At 35.2% G+C, this 21,384-nt stretch overlaps 3 protein-coding genes across 3 annotated transcripts; 1 reads left to right on the forward strand and 2 right to left on the reverse strand.

Annotated features, from left to right (window-relative positions):
• LOC133876867 (zinc finger BED domain-containing protein RICESLEEPER 2-like) lies at positions 1–5,102 on the forward strand. Its single transcript, XM_062315106.1, has 4 exons — positions 1–348; positions 468–536; positions 2,503–4,632; positions 5,049–5,102. The coding sequence occupies exons 1-4, from the start codon at positions 1–3 to the stop codon at positions 5,085–5,087; spliced, it is 2,586 nt and encodes an 861-aa protein (XP_062171090.1). The 3' UTR covers positions 5,088–5,102.
• Positions 5,103–9,231: 4,129 nt separating this feature from the next.
• Positions 9,232–12,236, reverse strand: LOC133878415 (laccase-2-like). The gene is made up of 6 exons (XM_062316969.1): positions 12,037–12,236; positions 11,699–11,850; positions 11,172–11,416; positions 10,925–11,053; positions 9,884–10,840; positions 9,232–9,633 (listed from the first exon to the last, which is right to left on the reverse strand). Exons 1-6 carry the CDS (start codon positions 12,169–12,171, stop codon positions 9,503–9,505), a joined length of 1,749 nt encoding a protein of 582 aa, XP_062172953.1. The 5' UTR covers positions 12,172–12,236; the 3' UTR covers positions 9,232–9,502.
• A 4,585-nt stretch (positions 12,237–16,821) lies between these two features.
• LOC133877022 (zinc transporter 2) lies at positions 16,822–19,185 on the reverse strand. Its single transcript, XM_062315254.1, has 2 exons — positions 18,513–19,185; positions 16,822–17,481 (listed from the first exon to the last, which is right to left on the reverse strand). Exons 1-2 carry the CDS (start codon positions 19,114–19,116, stop codon positions 17,087–17,089), a joined length of 999 nt encoding a protein of 332 aa, XP_062171238.1. The 5' UTR covers positions 19,117–19,185; the 3' UTR covers positions 16,822–17,086.
• Positions 19,186–21,384: the final 2,199 nt, after the last annotated feature.

A 21,384-nucleotide genomic window follows, 5' to 3' on the forward strand; every position in this document is an offset into this window, starting at 1 on the left:
ATGGAAGCTGTAATACCTGCAGAAGTGGGATCTCCAAGCTTCAGTGTAGCTCATTATAATCCGGGATTGAACGAGGAAGGGGTAACTTTGCATCTGGATTTATTACAAGAACGGTACAATGATGCTAGCATAGTATGGACTGCTTATCAGCGTCGCGTTGCCAAATATTTTGATAAGAAGGTCAGGCTCAGGGAATTTAAGATTGGTGATTGGGTTTTGAGGAAAGTCAACCTCATGACTCGAGAGCCTGACAATGGTAAGTTAGCTCCGAAATGGGAAGGAACTTACAGAATCACCAGTACCAGCAAGAATGGCGCTTACCACTTGGTCACAAAGGAAGGAAGACCGGTGCCAAGAGCATGGAATGCGGAGCACCTTAAAAAGTACTACTTTTAACTTTTTGATGCTGTAATATGGTTTCTTTTGCTACAGTAATATGATATGTACAAATGAAGTATTTCTTTTAGGACTGTAAGCGAGCAGAGCTACTCGTGAGCATACTCGGACTCGGCTCGACGAAGCTCGACTCGGGATCGGTTCATTTATTAAACGAACAGAGCTTGAACATTTTTTTAAACTCGTTTAATAAATGAGCTGAACATGTCAATACTCAGCTCGGCTCGGAGTATGATCGTGAACAAAGCTCGTAGAAACTCGACTCGGCTCGATAGGCTCGTTCATATATATATATATATATATATATATATATATATATATATATATATATATATATATGTAGAAGTTAAATATTAAAATATAATAATATTTTAAAAACCTAACTAGTACTTTTTTTTTTCTTTTTTTATCAGTTTTGTTGCCTTTGTTTTGGCCGTTGGATCTTCATCAATGATGAAGATCCAACAGCCAAAAAGAGATGGAGGGAGAGATATGTTTTAGGTTTAGCCGTTTAGGGTTTCTTTCTTTTCTCTCATTTTTGTCATTTCCGCCGCTCACTTTCTTAGTTTCTTCTCGACTCTTCGTTTCTCACCTCGACAAAATCAACTCACTCAAGGAGAGTAAATGCTCTCAACCACTCACCTGCTGCATTCAATGAGATTTGATCTCATCTATCTCACAAACGTCTCTAAGACTCTAACCCTCACCCCCAGCAGCTTTTCCTCCAGATTCTCTCAACCCCTCTCTCAGCCTCTCTCATCCTTTCTCTGTACCAGTAGATCTTGAGGCTTCACATCTACGATTTTCAGTCAAATCTTGAGCATGAGGACGACAACCCACACCACGATTCACATGCTTCAGCTTCATCGGCTTATGGGTTGTATAAATATATATTTTTTTTTGTTATTTACTCTTTGTTCTTTGTTTCGTCAGTTTGGTTCATCTCCTGTAGAAAGAACTCTAAGATTTGAGTGCTTTGTCCAAAAATCTCAAAGGCCTTCTGATTTTTTTGGTGAATCTCTTTTTCTCCTTCATCCTTTTAGCCTATCTTCTGATTTTGTTCATCTTCTCTCACTCTTTCTTGCCATATCTTTTGCCCTAAGTCTTGGGTCTAAGATAACCGAGAAAGGCAAAAAAAAAAAAAAAAAAAAAAAAAAAAAAAAAAAAAAAAAAAATCCTTTTTTCTCATTTATCCATTTTTCAGAAAACAGAGAGCTTTTTCCTTGTTTAATTAATTGATTTGTTTCAATTGTTTGATGTTCGATCATAAATTGATTTTAGGGTTTTATGACAATTTAGGTTTGATTTATTATACATTCTGTTTTATTTAATACTGTGAATAATACACTATTATTTTTTTCAACTCTCTGTCTCTGTTTGGGTTCTGAGAAATTCATAAAAAATAGCACATTTTGATGTTTCATGATTATCATTTAGGTTTTAATTTTTAGTATGAACATGATGCTATTTAAATTTTAAGTTTGATTTATTATACATTCTGTTTTATTTAATACTGTGAATAATACACTATTATTTTTTTCAACTCTCTGTCTCTGTTTGGGTTCTGAGAAATTCATAAAAAATAACACATTTTGATGTTTCATGATTATCATTTAGGTTTTAATTTGTAGTATGAACATGATGCTATTTAAATTTTTAGGTTTGATTTATTATACATTCTGTTTTATTTAATACTCTGTATAATATACTATGATTTATTTCAGTTCTCTGTCTCTGTTTGGGTTCTGAGAAATTCAGGAAAAAGGATACATTTTGATGTTTTATGATTATCATTTAGGTTTTAATTTGTAGTATGAACATGATGCTATTTAAATTTTTAAGTTTGATTTATTATACATTCTGTTTTATTTAATACTCTGTATAATATACTATGATTTTTTTCAACTCTCTGTCTCTGTTTGGGTTCTGAGAAATTCAGGAAAAAGGATACATTTTTATGTTTCATGATTATCATTTAGGTTTTAATTTGTAGTATGAACATGATGCTATTTAAATTTTTAGGTTTGATTTATTATTCATTCTGTTTTATTTAATACTCTATATATCTTTGTGTAACTGTAGTCTGTGTTTATTATTGTAATGTAGTCTGCTACCACTCTGTCCATGGACGAGTTGATAGTTAATGTAGACGAAGGTTCATTTGATGCGAACCTAAATCTGATGAATATTGCATTAGATGATGATGATGGACTTGTAAGTCTTGAATCACCTGATGGAGATGCTGTCCAGCCTGTCCAGCATATCCCCAGTGGGGAAAGTGCTTGTGCGGCTGAGGAGGTTCAGGAGGGTAATGATCCTCAAAAGCATGCTTATGAAAGGAAGCCAAGGAAGAAGACCTCTCCAATTTGGAAGGACTTTAAGGAATTACTACAATCTGGTGTGAAGAAAGCTCAGTGCATTCATTGTAAATCTATCATTGGCATTCCTGCTTCGGGTGCCACAACTCAATTTCATAGACACTTGAATAGCTGTATTCCACGCATAGCAGCTAGAAAGAAGCAGAAGGTGATTACATTTGACTCTGATTGTAGCAGTGTGGGTTCCGGATCATGTTTTACTTATGATCATAAGAAGGTACGAGAGCTTGCTTCTCATATGATACTTTACCATGAGTATCCTTTTATGGTAGTGGAACATGTTTTGTTTAACAAGTTTATGAGGGCTAACACTCCTTATTGGCAAAAGATATCTCGTACAACTGCTAAAAGTGATTGTATATCTACTTATGAAATAGAGAAAAATAAGCTGAAAAATTTGTTGAGAAATGTTAACAAAGTAAACATAACTACTGATATGTGGACTTCAGGCCAGAGAGTGTCTTATATGGTAGTTACATGTCATTTTGTTGATTCTTGGTGGCATTTACAAAAACGTGTTTTGAACTTTTTTAATGTCCCACCCCCTCATAGTGGTGTTATAATTGCTGATGCACTTCAAAAGAGTTTCATTGAGTGGGGAATTGAGAATAAAGTATCTACAATAACAGTAGACAATGCAAGAAACAATGATGTGGCCATTCGAATTTTAAAAGATGATTTTACTTTGAAAAAGACATTAGCTGTTAAGGGACAACTCTTTCATGTACGTTGCTGTGCTCATATTACTAATCTGTTGGTGCAAGATGGTATTAGTCAAATTGGAGATATTGTGGATTGTGTTAGGGATGGTATAAAGTATATAGTTGCATCGGAGGGTAGGTTGAAGCAATTTGCTGAAATTGCAAAGCAGTTGCAATTGTCCTATAAGAAATTGATTTTAGATGTTCCTACTAGGTGGAATAGCACTTATATGATGTTGTCTACTGCATTAGAGTTTAGGGAGGTATTCCCAAGGTATGAAGATAGGGATCAAAGCTTTCGTTGGGTGCCAAGTATTGATGATTGGGTTAAAGTTGAGAATGTTTGTCATATTTTAGAGGTTTTTAATGAGGTGACAAAGATAGTATCAGGGAGTAATTATCCAACTTCTAATTTATTTCTTCCTGAGGTTTGGAGAATAAGAGACGTGTTGGGTAAAAAATCTAAGGATGCCAATGTTTATGTAAGAACAATGGTAGAAAAAATGTATTTGAAATTTGAGAAATATTGGGGGGAATGCAATCTGCTCATGGCTGTTGGTGCAGTTTTGGATCCAAGGTTTAAGTTGAAACTTGTACAATTTTGTTTCCCTGAAATTTATCAAGAGCCTGAAGCCACAAGAAATGTTGAAAAGGTATATAGTGTTTTAAATGAGTTGTATGGTGAGTATGTTGATGCCCACAACTTATCTGCTGCCCCAAACCGTGGGCATCAAAGTAATTCTAATTCTGCTTCATCTTCAAGTGATGGTTCATCTAGTGGTGTTCAAAGGAGCACTAAAAGTGGAATGGCTATGTTTAACTCTTTTGTAAGAAGTGTTGATACCTTTCAACCTGTGAAGTCGGATATGGAAATTTATTTGGACGAAGATGTTTATATCTGTGATGAGGGTGCTGATTTGAAGTTTGATGCTTTGGAGTGGTGGAAATCCAATCAACTTAAGTACCGCATTTTATCCAAGATGGCACGGGACATCCTTTCAATTCTTATCACTACAGTGAGTTCAGAATCAACATTTAGTGCTGGTGGAAGGGTCATTGATCCCTATCGTGCATCTTTATCTACTAAAACTGTTGAGATTCTGCTGTGTGGAGCTGATTGGGTTCGAGCACTACATGGACTTAGTAAATCTTCTAATGTGAGTTTTATAATTTGTAGGTGTTGTTACATGAGTTTATTTTTTTCCCTTAAATAAATAGTAACCAATGTTTTTTGTTTTTTTTTTGTAGTTGGATGAGCCTTCTTTGGTGGAGATTGACTTACCTTAGTGCTGGATTGTGGAGTATTTTTTTTGTTATAGTTAATGAGATCAAATTCTAATATATTTTTTAATTATTTATTTTGCTATTCTGTACTTTGCCTTGAAAAAAATAACTCATTAACTTTTTTGGTTGGTTTAAGCAGAGATACTTGGTATGGAAGTGGATTGGAACTATTCAGGAAGTGTTGTATTTGAGAGAAGTTTTTGTTAGTATTTTGTGTGTTGCTAAATGAGTTTATTTTTTCCCTTAAATAAATAATAACCAATGTTCTTTGTTTTTTTTTTTTTTGTAGTTGGATGAACCTTCTTTGGTGGAGATTGACTTACCTTAGTGCTGGATTGTGGAGTATTTTTTTTGTTATAGTTAATGAGGTCAAATTCTAATATGTTTTTTATTTATTTATTTTGCTATTCTGTACTTTGCCTTAAAAAAAATAACTCAATTTACTTTTTTGTTTGGTTTAAGCAGATACTTGGTATGGAAGTGGACTGGAACGATTCTGGAAGTGTTGTATTTGGGAGAAGTTTTTGTTAGTATTTTGTGTGTTGCTAAATGAGTTTATTTTTTCCCTTAAATAAATAATAACCAATGTTCTTTGTTTTTTTTTTTTTTGTAGTTGGATGAACCTTCTTTGGTGGAGATTGACTTACCTTAGTGCTGGATTGTAGAGTATTTTTTTTGTTATAGTTAATGAGGTCAAATTCTAATATGTTTTTTATTTATTTATTTTGCTATTCTGTACTTTGCCTTAAAAAAAATAACTCAATTTACTTTTTTGTTTGGTTTAAGCAGATACTTGGTATGGAAGTGGACTGGAACTATTCTGGAAGTGTTGTATTTGGGAGAAGTTTTTGTTAGTATTTTGTAAGCTCATGGTAAGTTGATTCTGTTTTATTTAATTGTAATTTTAGACTCATTTATACACTGGTTATACATTGATTATGATCTGTTTACATGCTTACTTTTTTTTTTTATTATGATTATTAATTTCTTACTAATTTTTTCTTTTTTTCTTGTTAATGTGTAATAAACAGGTGAAGAAGTTAATCCCTGCCTCCTAAGGGATTTGCTGCACTGCCATAGTGCCATGTATTTAAACTTGTTTATTTTGTAAGCTTGACAATTGGACTTCATTTTTTTTTAATGCTTGTGTTGTGTAGTGTAGACTGTGTAGTTTACTAGCTTATGTTATTTTATGTATGTTAAGATGTTATATTGTTAGCTTGAAGCTTTGCAAGCTGACAGCCTTGATAGGTTAACTATTGACTAGTTTTTGTTGAAATTCTTGAGATAGAGACTATCCATCCACATGGATATGCTACTGGATTTGTTTTTGTAAATGCTAGACTTGCTAGTTTATTGTTGGACCTTAGATAACTTAGATTTGTAGTTCATGTTATTTTCTATGTTTGTATAGTTGGATGTTTTGGAAATTTGAAATTCTTGAGAATCTTGTTAGCTTGAAGCTTGGATAGATCATTGATGGATACTTGATGTGTTGGAAAATTGAAGTACTTGGAATTCTTGAGAATTCTTGTATATTGCCTTTTCTTTTTCTTTTTTAATGTTGGGACTCTTGAGAATGTGTAATCTGGAATTTGTTGTTGAATGTTGGCTTTATGAAGTGAGTTGTAACTTGTAAGTTTTAATTTGTTGTTTGTAGTTTGTAATTTTTAATTTTTAATTTGTATTTTGTAAGTTGTAATTTGTTATTTGGAAGTTGTAATTTGTAAGTTTTAAGTTGTAAATTGTAAGTTTTAAGTTTAAATATTAAGTTGTAGGAACTTGTTGTTGAATGTTGGCTTTATGAAGTGAGATGTAACTTGTAAGTTTTAATTTGTTGTTTGTTGTTTGTAATTTGTATTTTGTAAGTTGTAATTTGTAAATTAATGTTATTTGGAAGTTGTTGTAATTTATAATTTGTAATTTTTAAGTTTAAATATTAAGTTGTAAGTTTAATAGCTTGTTAACATTATGAATGTTGAGAATCAATGTAAAACTTTCAATGTTTCAGTTTAAATTTACATGTTTTAAATTGCTTTGAAATTGAATGTTAAAAATTTGAAATGCTTGTTTTTTTGTTTTGAACAGGTTGAAATGCTTGTTATAATGGCTTGAAAGTGCCCAAAAAAAAAAACCTGAGCTCGAGCTCGAGCTTGGCTCGAGCTCGTTCATTTCAAAAATATGTAACGAGTTCGAGCCGAGTTCGAACCTCAAAAATCCTTAACGAGCCGAGCTTCGAACAGAATTTTCAGAATTTCTCGAGCTCACGAGCCGAGTTCGAACAGGCTAAAAAAATTTCGAGCAGGTCCAAAAAAGCTCGAACTCGGCTCGACTCGGTTCATTTACGGCCCTAATTTCTTTTTCCAAAAAAGGTACAGATTTCTCGGACAATCTTCAGGAACGGGAGCCTAATCCCTGCCATGAACATCCTTTCAGTCAAGCTAACCTCGCCTCCAATAATCCCTAAAGAACCAGGTTCTTGGAAGAAAAGGTTAACAGATGGCCCGATGTCATAGTCCCTCCTCAAAATCGCTTCATGACACGATAACCAAGTTGATTCTTCTCGGTCTTCCGATGGCACTAAGCGGGTGATTCCGGCCCCTTGATTTGAAGGAGGAACAATGGCTAAGGGAACGGGCTCATTAGAAGCACCGGCGCGATTTCCGGCCAGCGAATCTCCCCCGCGAGTGATAGCCATGAGATGGTTCTAAAAGCGGAGAGGGAAGAAGAATGTAGGGAAAGCAAAGGAGTAGAGATTTCGAGGAATGGCGTAAGGATTCGGCCAATAGAGGGTATTTATGACTGAACAGACGGTTCTCAAAAGTTGATAAGACGCGTGACTATATGACTGACGCATGACGGTTCGATTATCGCCAGAATGTTAATTAAGAAGTAAACCTGTTTCAGTATTAATTATTAAACTGCAGAGTCTCCTTGCCAAGATAAAATGAAATGTTAGCAATGCACACGAGAGAAGCCTAAAGGACATTCGTTTCGAGTTGGCAAAGAAAGTCTTTTTATTAAAGATGGTATTTACACCCGGGGAAAATGAAATAAACTATGGTCGGCCTCTCAAACATACATAGAGCTTTTGAGATACAAAGCGAATATAAAGAGGCTACTTAAGCCATTTACAATCAAGAAGGAAAAATAACTCTGGGAAGGTCACGGTGAATCCCCAACGCGTCACAGGCAGTCCACAGGGAATCAAGCAGCAGGGTTGATAGGCACGAATGGGTTCGTAACTGAACTCAGGAAGAGGAGAACACAGGATAGAAAAATGATCTCCCTGAAAAGTCTGGGCCTTCAGAACTCGCCACTAGGGAAAACGTCCCCAGAGTAACGCACGTCGATCCTGGAGTTCACTAAGGAAAAGAACAGGAGAAAATGTGCCGGGTGATGACTAAAGCCCTAGGTCACACATCCGTTGAAAGAAGACCACCTGCATACTCGGAACGCCCAAGGCCACATACCTTCGGACCAACCCAGATAGACGAATATTGGAAAGAAATCCAGCTTAGAAATCCAGTGAGTAACAGCGACCGATGGTTGAAGAAGAAAATCAAAGTAAAAGGACGTTTTATAGAATTCTCTTGCCCTCCATATCGAAAGGAAAGAGAATTCGGGGGGTAATTGTTGGGGAAACTCCCGCAGACACTGTTCAAGAAAGGATTAATAATTAAGAATTAGAGGTTGACCCAAAATTAAATATCGGAAAAGGTTTGACGAGGAAAAGACAAAGACATTAAATGAAGCGATCAAACCACAGAAGGTGAATCTCTAATGTTAATGACTTCCCGGCATAAATCTCGGAAAGCAAGTAACGTAGTAAGGTGTGATTGGATTTTAGTCCCCAATCTCCTCCCTGGAAAGGGGAAGTTTGTCAGGATTCGATGTAAGAAATCCATCACTAACATGACTTGATGGAAAAGAATTAATTAGGAGATAGCAAGCTACAGACAAAAGTATGAAAAGACAGATAGGAAAAGGTAATATACAAAAGTAAGTAAATAAAAGGAAGACACACTCTAAAAAATCTCTCTCTCTCTTTTCTCTCTCGTTCCCTCTCTTTCTCATTGAAGTATCTTTGAAACATATCCTAACTTGACTGTCGGAGGAGGCGCCGCCGGGACACCCCGACGCACCTTTACTTTGCAGGTCCTTCCAGGGAGCTCAGTTCGCCAGTCTCACCATTCGGAATAGTTTCCAGTGCAACCCACTGGAAGGTTGACACGTAGCTATTAAAGTTTTGACATCAACAATATATATATATATATATATATATATATATATATATATATATATATATATATAGAGAGAGAGAGAGAGAGAGAGAGAGAGAGAGAGAGAGAGAGAGAGAGAGAGAGAGAGAGAGAGAGAGAGAGAGAGAGAGAGAGAGAGAGAGAGAGAGAGAGAGAGAGAGAGAGAGAGAGAGAGAGAGAGAGAGAGAGAGAGAGAGAGAGAGAGAGAGATGTTTCATTAATGAATATTGCTATTATTTAGTTAGGCCCCAACATAAGCATCGAAATCCTGGATAGTACAAAACCTTCTCCACCCTTTTTTTTTGCCATTTTTTCAGTGGAGGAATCTAGAAAAATCTCAAGGGAGGCAAACGCACAAACATTTGGCTCAGTTCCAATGTGGCCTTTGGCTACTCTTCGAGAGGTACAATATTGCAAAACATGACCAAAATAAATTAGAAGGAGAAGAAGAAGAAGCGGTTGTGTTGTATTCAGTCAAAGATCAACACTTTGGAAGATCAGACGGTGGAGGAGGCAGCTTCTGATTGGGGAGCTTCCCATCCTGGACAATCCAGGCCATCCTTAAACCCCAGCTCAGATGGACATCAAAGTGGCAATGCATCAACCAAGCCCCTGCTCAGCCATCAATCATCACCATAACAAATTCATTACACGCACACCTTCTAATTAAATTTGGTTTTCAATTAAAAAAAAAAAAATCCAATTTAAATAATATTATCAAAGTTGGATTGGTCTTGGTCTTTCTGTTACCTTTGCATCCTTACCAAATGGTTGGTTAGTGCACTAAAATAACTTGAAATTCGGTCAAACTTATGGGAATTCATAGTAATTATAATGAAGATCGAGACATTAATAGACTCACCTGGGTTGTCTGCAAGGAACCGAATGGCGACCCAACCGCCGGAAGGCACACTAATTGTATTCCTTTCAGCTGGGTCAACAACGTTAAAGTTGGCAGGGTCCTTGTTGGGGTCAAAGTTTCCGAAACCTTGGCCGACAACATAAAAGTTGAAGCCGTGAAGATGGAGCGGATGGCTCTCAGCACCCAAAATGCTTGTGTCTTGCATCACTACTTCCACACTAGTATTAAATTGTAGCACCACCGCTTTGGTTCCATTGCTCACAACTGTATTGTTTGGTGGAGTGCCTGTATAGTTGAATGGATGGAGAGGAGCGCTTGGAAAATCAGTGGTGTACACCCCATTAGATTTCCCAAAGAAATGTGCTTGGAGGAGTGCTGTGGTGGGGAGAACAAAGGAGACATTGTTCATTGAAGCTGCAAATTTTGAGCTATTGTTAGGCCCTTGGCAGGTTTGGTTTTTGGGGCACGGGTTGCTTCCTAGGCCTACAGTGAAGAAAAACCGCTTTTGGACTGTTTTGGGCACGTTGACAGGGAATTTAGCATTGCCCAAACTTCTAAATCTCCTAGTAAAATTCATGACGAAGGAAGTGGCATTGAGGGCAGGAAGAGCAGGTTTGAAACGTCGATGTTTTTTCGAAGTGGACGTGGAATTTTCATACTCAAGAATGCCGGCCACCGTGGAATTGTCGAAGGTGCCCAAGCCGGTGAAATATGGTCTAGCTAACATTAAGAATGTTGCATTCGGGTCGTGGGGTTTTGTCTTCAGAAGAACGTTGGTGGTCTGTCCCGGTGTGATGACCAATACATTGGTCGTGAAAGGCTTCATGTAAATTGCATCGGCTTCAACAACAGTTAGGCTGTGGTTTGCTATGCTGAAAAAGAGCTCGTCATTGAGTGCAGCATTGATCAAACGGAGGAGGTATGTCTTCCCCGGCTTCACCTTCAGCCTGAACGTATCTGCAAAGCACAAAAAAATATATAGCAAAAGCGAACGACAGCATGCAGTTTGTTTAATATATGCAACTTTAATTCGTGAAGTACCTTTTTTAGAACAATTGTACAATGGTCCGGGAAGTCCATTGATTGTGTAGGCATCGGAGACATTTGGACCGGCTCCGGTCTGAAGAGCCTGCCTAATTACTGCCTCCGGATTGACATTCCACCACTCTCCTATAGTTATATATAGCCGGTCATTTATATATATAGCCGGTTAGTATATATACTTCGATCATATATAGAAGATAAATTACCAAGTCTAAAAGATTTTTTTTTTTTTTTTTATAGTTACCGAATATGATGGGGACTTCCTCGTGTGGTTTGGCAAATGGGTAGGATGCATTATGCTTAGGGAGGATGATGAGGGGTCCGTAGACAGTAGCTCTTAGCCATGAGATGTGGGCATGCCAGAAAAGAGTTCCTCTTTGGCCAACAATGGTGAAGTTGTACACATAACTCTGCCCAGTTTGAATAGGGCATTGGGTTATGTATGATGGCCCATCATACCATCCGCTCTGTAGTTGTCTGATTCCATGCCTAATTTTGTCATCCATCATTCAACAAAAGTATTAATTAGGAGTTTTGAAATTATTTCAACACATTAAATATAAAGGAAACTTGATAACATATACCCCATTATACTATAAAAAAATTAGTCTATAATTGATGAAATAATTAAAAAATAATAATTTTATATTAAATTATGAACTGCCTTCGCCTTGATTTATAAATGATTAATTTTGTAGTAAATTAAGGTTTTAAAGCTTTAGCGTCACTCGAATAGAATTCTTAGTTTTGAGTCTACTTAGAAAGTCGTACCAGTGGATGCTGATGTTGTTTGGAACATGATTCACCACATTAACTACCAGTCTATCTCCCTCTCTAGCAGTAATTCGAGGGCCAGGGAACTTCCCATTGACTGTCACAATGCTCTTCGTGTGGCACAATCGGGTGACATTTGTCAACCTTATCTGAAAAGAAAAAAAAAACAATAACAAAGTAATCTATAATTAAACAAACCAAATTTTAATTTAGATAAGCATCTGGCCTCTTTTGCTTTTCGAATTTATGAGCCACAATCTAAACAAAATTAAAAAAAAAAAAAAAAAAAAAAAAAAAAAAAAAAAAATCTCAAAGATGTGGTAATTAGTACGTACATCAAACTTGTAGTGCCTTGTGACGCCTGCATGGTTTGCTTTAGCGACAGCAACTTGAGGAAAGACACAGAGAAAGCTAATGGCAAAGAGAAAAGCCACAACAGCTGCCGGTGATGAAGGAAGAGAAGCACCCATTTTTCTGTTCAAATGTTTCTACACCTGGCCGGTGAAAAAAAATATATAAGAGAAAGGATGAGATGATCCGCAGTGTGATTCATGAAAGCATGTGAAGGGCTGCTTATATAGAGATGATCATACGATAGCCGTTACGTGTTTGGTTGACTAATTAGGTAATCGAAGTTTTAAGTTTTGGAAAGAAGAGAAGCACCTACTGTTGTTGGCCCCATCTTCACTGTGGATCGTCACCATGGAGTGTCATTAAAGTTAATTTTTTTTTTTTTAATAATTTTTACCCCCTCCCTTCTTATCTCAAAGGACATTAATGTACGTTTTACCATTTTAACCTCATTAGGTGATAACGGTTTGATTATTCTATTACCATGCCATTAATTTCTTTGGTAAAGGAAAAAGAAGAGATTATCTAGAAGACGACAAAGAGAAGAGAACTCTGTAATCAATGCTAGCCTTTATAGTTAATTGATATGAGCCTTTGGGATTGGAAGAAAAAAAAAAACTCAAGAAAAGTTTTGCCAAAATATTCAACCATGGAGTATTAGTTAATTACAGAAAAAAAGAAAAAGAAAATAGAGGGACTTAATTATCAATCTATATCTCTATGTACTTCCTCAGCACATCAAAAAATCCTTAACGTACGGTTAGATTGGTGACCAAGTGGAAATCAAAGAGTTACCATCTGCCCACGTCACCCCAGTCCTTTTTCGGTCATTTCAAGGCTCATGTTCATGAAAGACTCGTTGGGGTATGCCTGCAGGTTGGTGATGGCTCCTAGCCTCCTAAAGGAACAGTGCCTTAAATATATATATATATATATAGGAAATTCTTTGAAAGAGAAGGACATTAGACCCGACTTTCTTTTAAGCAAGAAAAGCAACAATGATAGAGCTAGTTTAGGTTGTCGTTAGTTCTTAACCAAAATAACCAAACTAATCGCTGTGGCTAGCTTGATCATGAAGTTGAATCAACATCCAGCAATATATATATTTTCCTTCATCAAAACTGGCTTGTGAAACAAATTTACTTATCTGAGTATCAAACTAGATGTATGTAGTTGCACCAACTACTCTCCTTTTAGGTTACTCCTATGTCTACGATCTACACCTCTTACCTGCAATACAAATACAATATTATATATATTACCTTTATACAATATATTATATAAGCAATTCGTGTTTGGAAAAAAAAGTAAGGAGAAACTTCACTTAATTCATTAACTTCCATCGATCATATACATTTGCAATTATTTACATAAGTTTCAAAAAAAATTCTTAATCTTTCAATTTTTTTTATTTTTTTCAATTTCACCTATAAGTTAGGATTTTTCGTTAAATCAAAATTCTTAAAAATGCCTCTTGTTTTTTTTTATTTTTTATTTTTTTAAAAAAAAAAAAAAGAAAAAAAAATAGAAGGATTTATGCGTTGGTCGGGAATCTTTGAATTTTTTTAGAAAAAATAGAAGAATTTTTTTAAATTTTGACATGATTTAACTGAAAATCTTAATGGAATGACAAAATTGAAAAAAAAAATATTTGAAAGATGAATACACTAAATTGAGAATTTTTTAAGTTTAGGGGGTAATGCTTCAGGAAAAGCGACGATAATTCAATAGGGTTAAGTAAAGTTTCTCCAAAAATTAGCAAACAACCCTGTTAGAATATAATTTAAATTATTAAGTCTACTATTTCCTATCAGCTTAAACTTTTTGAACAATTAGTGATTTAACATGGTACCAAAGCAAAATATCATGAATTCATATTTTTTCAGCTTTTGGTACAATTGATGATTTATATCACATTAGAATATTTTTTCAAACAAAAAACAAAAACACCCTCTAAAACACATTAACAAACAAAAATACCTGTTAAAAATGTGACTATATATATATTAGTATGATTGTCGAAACTCGAAGGCAGGAATTTGTAATCTCTGGTTTCAAGTTTTATTACACGTTTTATGAGAAGGAGAGGACCACAAGGTCTAAATGGTAATACAAAGAAATTCATGCATGACAACCTTTTTAAGGAAACCGATCGAAACCTTATCCTTATCCTTTTTCCTTGTTCTTCCGAGCTTATCCTTAAGATAATGAAAACTAAATCAATTCATCAGATCTCTTGTAACAAAATCGAACGTCTACATATGCAAGAGCATTTATAATCCATAAGTAAAAGAATCAAATCAAAAGGAACATTTAATGCTTTCGATCTCCTCTAGTGCATTTAATAGCCAAATCTTGTTTTATCTTTTTCTTCTTTTTTTCTCGCCCAAAACGGGACAAGAATCCTCTCCATTTCATTTAGAGGGAGCAAAACTGCATAAAATTGAGTTGTCACTCAAGTATTCAACCAATACGCAAGAAAACTATTCCAATTCTCACTCAAACGACACACGGTTTTTATGAGAAAGATCAATCGGGAATCCGAGGTTTACCAAACAAAAATAGGTCATTAAATGGCATGCCTCGAAGGGTTCTACATTATCATAAAAAAATAAATAAATAAAGGAGAAAAACTTCACTTAATCCTCCGGAACTTGTCACTTTTGCAATGCCACCCATTCTCTTTGGGTTTGGGGTTAAAGCAGATGGCAAATGGCTGCAATGACTTTTATACTCTTGAAATTTTAATAAAATTCCAAATTTACCTTTAATTATAAATTAGAATTAATTTTTTTTAAAAAAAAAAAATCGAACTTGACCCGTGGGTTTCTGTGACGCACAGCCAAGCTGGCCGTGAGACAAGGCCGTGGGTCTCAACAATTTTTTTTTTTTTTGAAAAAAAATCAAAAGGTTGTATTTTGTTCATTTTCCCATTGTTCGTAATAGATTAAACTGAAAATCTTAATGGTGGGATAACATTGTAAAAAATTAAAAGTTTGATACACTAAATATATTAAAAGTTTTTTTTTTTAACTTTGGAGAAAGGACATTGTAAAAGTGATGGAAATTCAAAAGAGTTAAGTACTTTGAAGAATACACTAGCTGGCAGGTTTTTAGTCCGTATTGAAGTTTCCCAAATAAAAATTAAGAAAAAGAAAAAAAACCCTTGTTGTACATGTGATGTACATTTATCATTTTCCTTAAGGTAGTAGTCTTTTAGAGACTTGTGAGTGTCTCTCAAACTTTTAGTGACAACGACGTTTCGTAATGAAACATCTATATGTGGAATGTGATGATTTCAGTTCATTTTAATGTAATTATATGATTATGTGGAAATATTTTAACCTATGGTTTTATTTCTAGAAGTACTTCCAATTCAAAGTGTGTTTATAGGAAAATCTTATTGTGAATAATGTAAGAATTAACCCAACGCGCAATGTATATACTATATAGTAGATTAAGGTCGACGTTCTTCCTGATCATCTATACATGTATGGTTTGTTGAGCCGGACGTCATAGTTTGCCTCAGTCAGTCAGTGAAGGGAATTTGGATTAATTTCAGTTATGGAGTTGACAGTACTTGACAGCTTGGAGATCACCAAACCTGACCATCCATGACATAACTTCCGGTAAGCACTAATTATTGGTGCACGGAATTGAACGACCATCAAAATTAAGAAGATCTTAATTAATTATTCTTGACTTTGGTTTGCAGAAGGGTGTGTACGTTGATTAATGCCATTTTTTGAATTTGTCCGATATGTCAATTTGTTATTGGTGGTGGACAATTAGGCACATTAACTACAAATTGTTCGCAAAAGAGTAAAATTTAATTTACTCAAGTTTAATTATGTTTTTCCACGCAACTTTGGTCATTCCAATAGCACTTACATATATCAAAACGTGTTCCATTAGCTAGGTAACAGATCGAATAAGATTTAGCTAGTTTTATAATCTTCATTGCTATGTTGCCACGTGCAGTGCTAATACCACGTGTCCAGATCGCCACATGGTCATTTGGACACGTCGCTGATACATTCAGCGATGTGGTCTTATAGATCACGTGGCGATCTGGCCACGTGGCTACAGTAATAACTACTGTACGTAGCCATGTGGCGATTTGCACATATTTTTGTAGTGACTTCCGCATCAAAGCAATAAACATGAAGCCAAACTGCATGCCAGATTGAGAATAATCGGCAAATATATGCATAGTGCTCTTTCAAATTTTCAAACTTTGTATTCAGTTTTTTTTTTTGGATCGCTGAGCTAAAGATCACCATCTCAATCTTTAATTTTGTTACAAAGCAATGGGTAGGATTGTGCGAATTGCAGTCGCTGTAATCGATCCCATGCATGCATCATATTAAATCCCACATATATAAGAAGGTAGAAAAGCCACAAGGTACTGAATAGTGCTGCCTATATATAAGAAGAGACATGATATACATCATCTCATGGTCTTCTCTCATCTTCCCGGCCACTTTTTAAAATCACCACTAAATGTGTGGAGTTCATGTGTGAGATAAATGAACCCTACAAATTTAATAATAATTTTAAAAAATAAAATGATAGGAGAAGAACAAAAATAAGAAATGAATCATTTCTCGTATGAGAATAAGAGCCATAATCCCACACTGGAAAAGAGCGGATGATGAATTTCAATTCAATCCCTAAGTATATATATAGGTATTAGTACTAAGTATATTAGTGGGTTTAACCCAAGTGAGGTTTCAACAATTCATCCTATGTGAGACTTCTTCAATCCAAAGGAAATCATACTTTCTGGTTAATGCTATTAATTGTAAGCTGTTCAATTGAGAAGGTAGCACACAAAATCTTATTAACAATGCGTTAGAACCAACATATATATATATGTATAGAACACCGGCCGGAGAATAACCCAAAGGAAATCAGACTTTCTCAGACTTGGACTGAGAGCACACATGCAGGAAAATGGCAGCCAACAGGCCAAAGAAATTACATAACATATCATAAATTATACACCATCATCACCAAGAAAACTCAATATAGTTACGTGTCCCAGATCATAACAACCGCTATAACACCCACTCCAAGAAGCACAGCAAGAAATTTGAAGAAGGGACCGTCAAAATAACATTCAGACTGCGGTTTGAAGCCTTTAGCGATGAGATGGTTGATGGCAACATAGACGAAAACCCCGCAAGCAATGCCCATTGAGATAGCAAAGAGCCAATCAGCTGCTGCTCCTTGAGTCGTGGCATCAATAGCAATGCCTATTCCTACTCCAATGGGGCTAGATATAGCAAACGCAAAAGAATAAGCTGCTGTTATCAGAAATGGCCTCTTTGGCAGCATCTTGAGCAGTGCTATTCCCATTGCAATGGCTGCGAAGAGTTTGTGCAACGATATTGTCCACAGGTTCTTCCATGCATCACCTTCAGTAGCTGAAATTTTATTTGGGAGGAGGGATATTGTAGTTAAGATTAATGCTAAACGAAAACATTACTCATATTTCGAACTCAATTATAGAAATTAAGATCAAAACCAACCAAACACAACTTGATTTGTTATATTAGTATTGAATTACATTGTTCGATGTATAGGAGTGGCAATTCGTGTTCGCATCTCGAATTCGAGTAATGTTAGACATAAATATAAGATTATATAGGTTAATCATAATGGAATGTGAAAAGTTTGACATATTAGAACCCGTATAATGGGATGCGGGAAGTTTGGCACACTGCAATTAATAGGGATCTATGCTGTAAATGGGGTCTGACAGATAGAATTTTATATTGCTGAGATGCTCATGTGTTTCTTTGGTTCTTCTGATCGAGTTGCAGATTTGTAGTTGCATGTAAGTTTTGCATTTCATTTTTATGGTCTTTTCTAAATTACTGATGTATAGTTGGCTTAATAGTTAATACCCTGAGGTTTGTAGTAGGAGCTTGGAGTTTGGTTGCTGACTAGCAACTGTGTACCATATATTTTTCTTGTGTCTTATACTGTCTCGTTGTTTTCTTTTAATTGAAAGCCTATTCATAAAAAAGAAAAAAAAAACAACTAAACACAACTTGATTTGTTGTATAAGTAGTACTTGCAATTATATATATGGTTTGATGTAAGGTGGCGATTCGTGTTCGCGTGTTGAGTTCGAATCGTGTCAAGTATAGGTATAAGCTAGTTTATATAGTTAGATTAATCATAATTCGACTTATTTAATTAAATGAGTCAGATCTCTTAACTATAATATATTAATTTCGTATTGAATTTGCGTTAAATTCGCGAATCGATTCAAAAAAATTCAGCCCTAGCTCGTACTTTTTCCATGACATATCAATTAGAACTCAAAGGAGTGTAAGATGGATATAATCGGTTGAATATGGAGAAGACCAACTGATCAGGAATACATATTTCTTATGTAAAAGAATGTGTAGTAAAAAGAAAAAACTCTATCGATCATTTACGTACGTACCTGCAACTCCCACGGCAATACCCTCGAATATGGAATGAAAACAAAGGGCGAGGATGAGTAGCATGGTGTCTCCAAAATTCGTTGTCCTCATGAAGGATGAGCTGAGATCCATATGCACCTCTTTAGGTTGCTCTTCGGGTGTTCTTCCTTCCTCCACAACGAGAACTCTAGCTTCTCCTCTGCCACGATTTATAACAAAAGCCACTACGCAATCCCCAAGCATTGTCAGAAGATAACCCGACGACGCAAGCATGAATGCAAAAGGGTATGTTTTAGTCGTCAGGTCGGCAAACTTGCCCGCAGAATCGCTCAAGAAATGCATCAGAGAGGTCCCCAAGAAAACCCCGCCGGCAAACTGCGTACCCAGAAGAAGAAAGCTCTCGTTCCACCGGCAGAAGTAAGGGGAGACGCCGGCTGAAAAAGTGCTCACTAGGAGAATTATCAAACACCATACTTTCACCAGAATCAAGTGCTTCGAGTGCAAATCTACGTTGTCTGTACCGCTGCTATCACCATGCCCTTTGATCAGGGACAGCTGGAGGAGTAGGAGAGAGAGAAGTAAAGAGGTTGACTTTAGGGTTTTGATGGAGGAGATGGAAGCCATGGATGGATAGGATCCAGAAACTCTCTCATGTACGATTAGGTTAGGTAATGTTCGTTATATATAACAAGAACTGTGTAAATAAATACTTCCTCGATATATGCCTTCTGTTTTAATTGTAGTACAGTTTTGACTTTTCAGGATTGGAGATCGAATTGTACTACACACACTCCTCAGAGTTAATCAACTCTCTAATTAATCAATAAATTAAACTTGTGTACTACATAATTAATAATAATTAACAATTAAAATGAAGAGCAGCTAGCAATGGCTGGCTGGCTGGCTGGCTTCCATGAAGTTTGCGTGAGAGCTAGCTTGAAGCAATATGCGTGCCCGAGAAATCGGGAGAACTCGGGGGCGGTTCATGGCCTCCACTGGGATATTTTTTTCTCAATTGTTTTGTTTTGATGTATATATATAGTTCAAAATGTATTACGTCATTTATAATTAATCTAATGACTTAAAAACCAAATTATTCTAACTAAGGAAAGGGAAGTCATCCTCACTGATTAATCTATATAATTCCTTTTTATTTTCTTTAAACTACCTCATTTTTCTTTTTTAGTTATGAAAAGTAACGCTATTCTTTATATCAATTTATCACACATATTTCGCGTCCGTTAATGTAGTGTGTTTTAGGGTTCATTTAGGTTTGCGATTTCAAAATATACGATTTGAAAACGTAATTTTTAAAAAATGTAGTTTTGACAAAATTATATTTCACCTTTAAAATTGTGCGTCATCAATAAGCACTCTCTTGCCTATGATTTTTATTTTTTATTTTTTTTGGTAAAAAAAAGTAATTCTAAACGATTTATATTTTGTGATTTGGTTTAAAATCGTACATTTTGTTTATGAAATTGTAATGTCAAACGCGCCCTTAAGTGGCTAACACTTTTATTTTTATTTTAAAGCGGCTAACATATATGAAAAGTCACTTAAAACACGTCACATCATTTAAATGTAAAAATGAGTGTAATAAATATGTACGAAGAGTAGCATTACTCTTTTATGTAACCACCTTCATCCTTTTTTATCTCTTTCCCTCATGTTATATTTTAAAGAAATATGATCTTTTGTTATCCTAATACACAAAAGTAAAAGTAAAAATTACCACGTGGGCAAAAGTGTTTGAATTACACAACAAATACGAGTATAAATTAAGTATATATTTTACGAAATTTCATTTTATTTCTTGTTTTTAAACAAAAATTTAAGCAACTTTTTGTTCAAGTAAATGCTTTTTCTAAGAATCCAAATGAGTGTTAGCAATTTCTCATAAAATTTTTTGAAGTTTAGTATATCAAATATCTGCAGTGTTGCCATTAGACCCCAACCACGCCAAAATGTCAACCAATCCCAGATAGCCACTTTGAACAACCACACGGGCTAGAAGAGAAAACGACTACCGGGGATCACTACTCCCAATAACAACCTAACTCAATCACCCATTTTTAAACGGGAGACAATATAAATTCATCACTTATTGAGATTAGATCCCCTAAAATTATTTTGTTAGAATTTAAAAGAATTGAAATAGGTAATTGTGAGAGGCTATTTATGAGACCCACCTGATCGGATAAGTAATTGGGTAGTCAATCATCTAAGTGGTCTCTCACAATTATCTGCCTAAATTCTCTCAAATTCGTACAAATAATTATAGAGGATCGTGATCTCACATACGAATCTATACATCTCATTTTGAAATTTAACATTAGATTTGTAGAACTCATATTAAGTCTTACAAATTCAATAATAGATTTAAAATAATTAGATTTAAAACTTAGTTGTATGGAGATGAATAGAAGATAGTTAGAGGATGAATGTCTAACCGTCGGAAATAATTCATCTTTCCTTTTTATTACAACTTCCTTAAGATTTTTCTTAAATATTTTAAGAAATTATGCTACTCTTTGTCTTCTACTCAAATATATTTTATAAGAATAATAATTGAATACCATCTAAAGATATAACTTTTCACCACTTTGTCTATGTGACAAGGTGGTCCCCCACTAATTTTTTAGTTTTTTTATTTTTTAAAAGAATAATGATTCAATGCCACCTAAATATACAACTTTTCACCACCTTGCCTATGTGGCAAGGTGGTCCCCCACTACTTTTTGAGTTTTTTTATTTTTTAAAAATAAATTAAAAGTGAGGGACCACCTTGCCACATAGACAAAGTGGTGGAAAGTTATATATTTAAATAGTAATGAATCATTACTCTTTTTAAAAATAAATTAAGGTAGGAGACCACCTTGCTACATAGGC

This window comes from Alnus glutinosa, chromosome 9 (genome assembly GCF_958979055.1).
Source record: "Alnus glutinosa chromosome 9, dhAlnGlut1.1, whole genome shotgun sequence".
Classification (NCBI taxonomy): domain Eukaryota; kingdom Viridiplantae; phylum Streptophyta; class Magnoliopsida; order Fagales; family Betulaceae; genus Alnus; species Alnus glutinosa.

What these genes read in the sequence shown, in the direction of transcription:
- LOC133876867 (XM_062315106.1), top strand. Translation starts at nt 1, where the DNA reads ATGGAAGCTGTAATACCTGCAGAAGTGGGATCTCCAAGCTTCAGTGTA. An exon ending in TCACAAAGGAAGGAAGACCG is followed by an intron (nt 349 to 467) that starts GTGCCAAGAGCA and finishes TATTTCTTTTAG; the next exon opens with GACTGTAAGCGAGCAGAGCT. An exon ending in CGAAGCTCGACTCGGGATCG is followed by an intron (nt 537 to 2,502) that starts GTTCATTTATTA and finishes ATTGTAATGTAG; the next exon opens with TCTGCTACCACTCTGTCCAT.
- LOC133878415 (XM_062316969.1), bottom strand. Translation starts at nt 12,171, where the DNA reads ATGGGTGCTTCTCTTCCTTCATCACCGGCAGCTGTTGTGGCTTTTCTC. An exon ending in AACAACATCAGCATCCACTG is followed by an intron (nt 11,417 to 11,698) that starts GTACGACTTTCT and finishes TGACAAAATTAG; the next exon opens with GCATGGAATCAGACAACTAC. An exon ending in GTACAATTGTTCTAAAAAAG is followed by an intron (nt 10,841 to 10,924) that starts GTACTTCACGAA and finishes TGTGCTTTGCAG; the next exon opens with ATACGTTCAGGCTGAAGGTG.
- LOC133877022 (XM_062315254.1), bottom strand. Translation starts at nt 19,116, where the DNA reads ATGGCTTCCATCTCCTCCATCAAAACCCTAAAGTCAACCTCTTTACTT. An exon ending in TATTGCCGTGGGAGTTGCAG is followed by an intron (nt 17,482 to 18,512) that starts GTACGTACGTAA and finishes ATAAAATTTCAG; the next exon opens with CTACTGAAGGTGATGCATGG.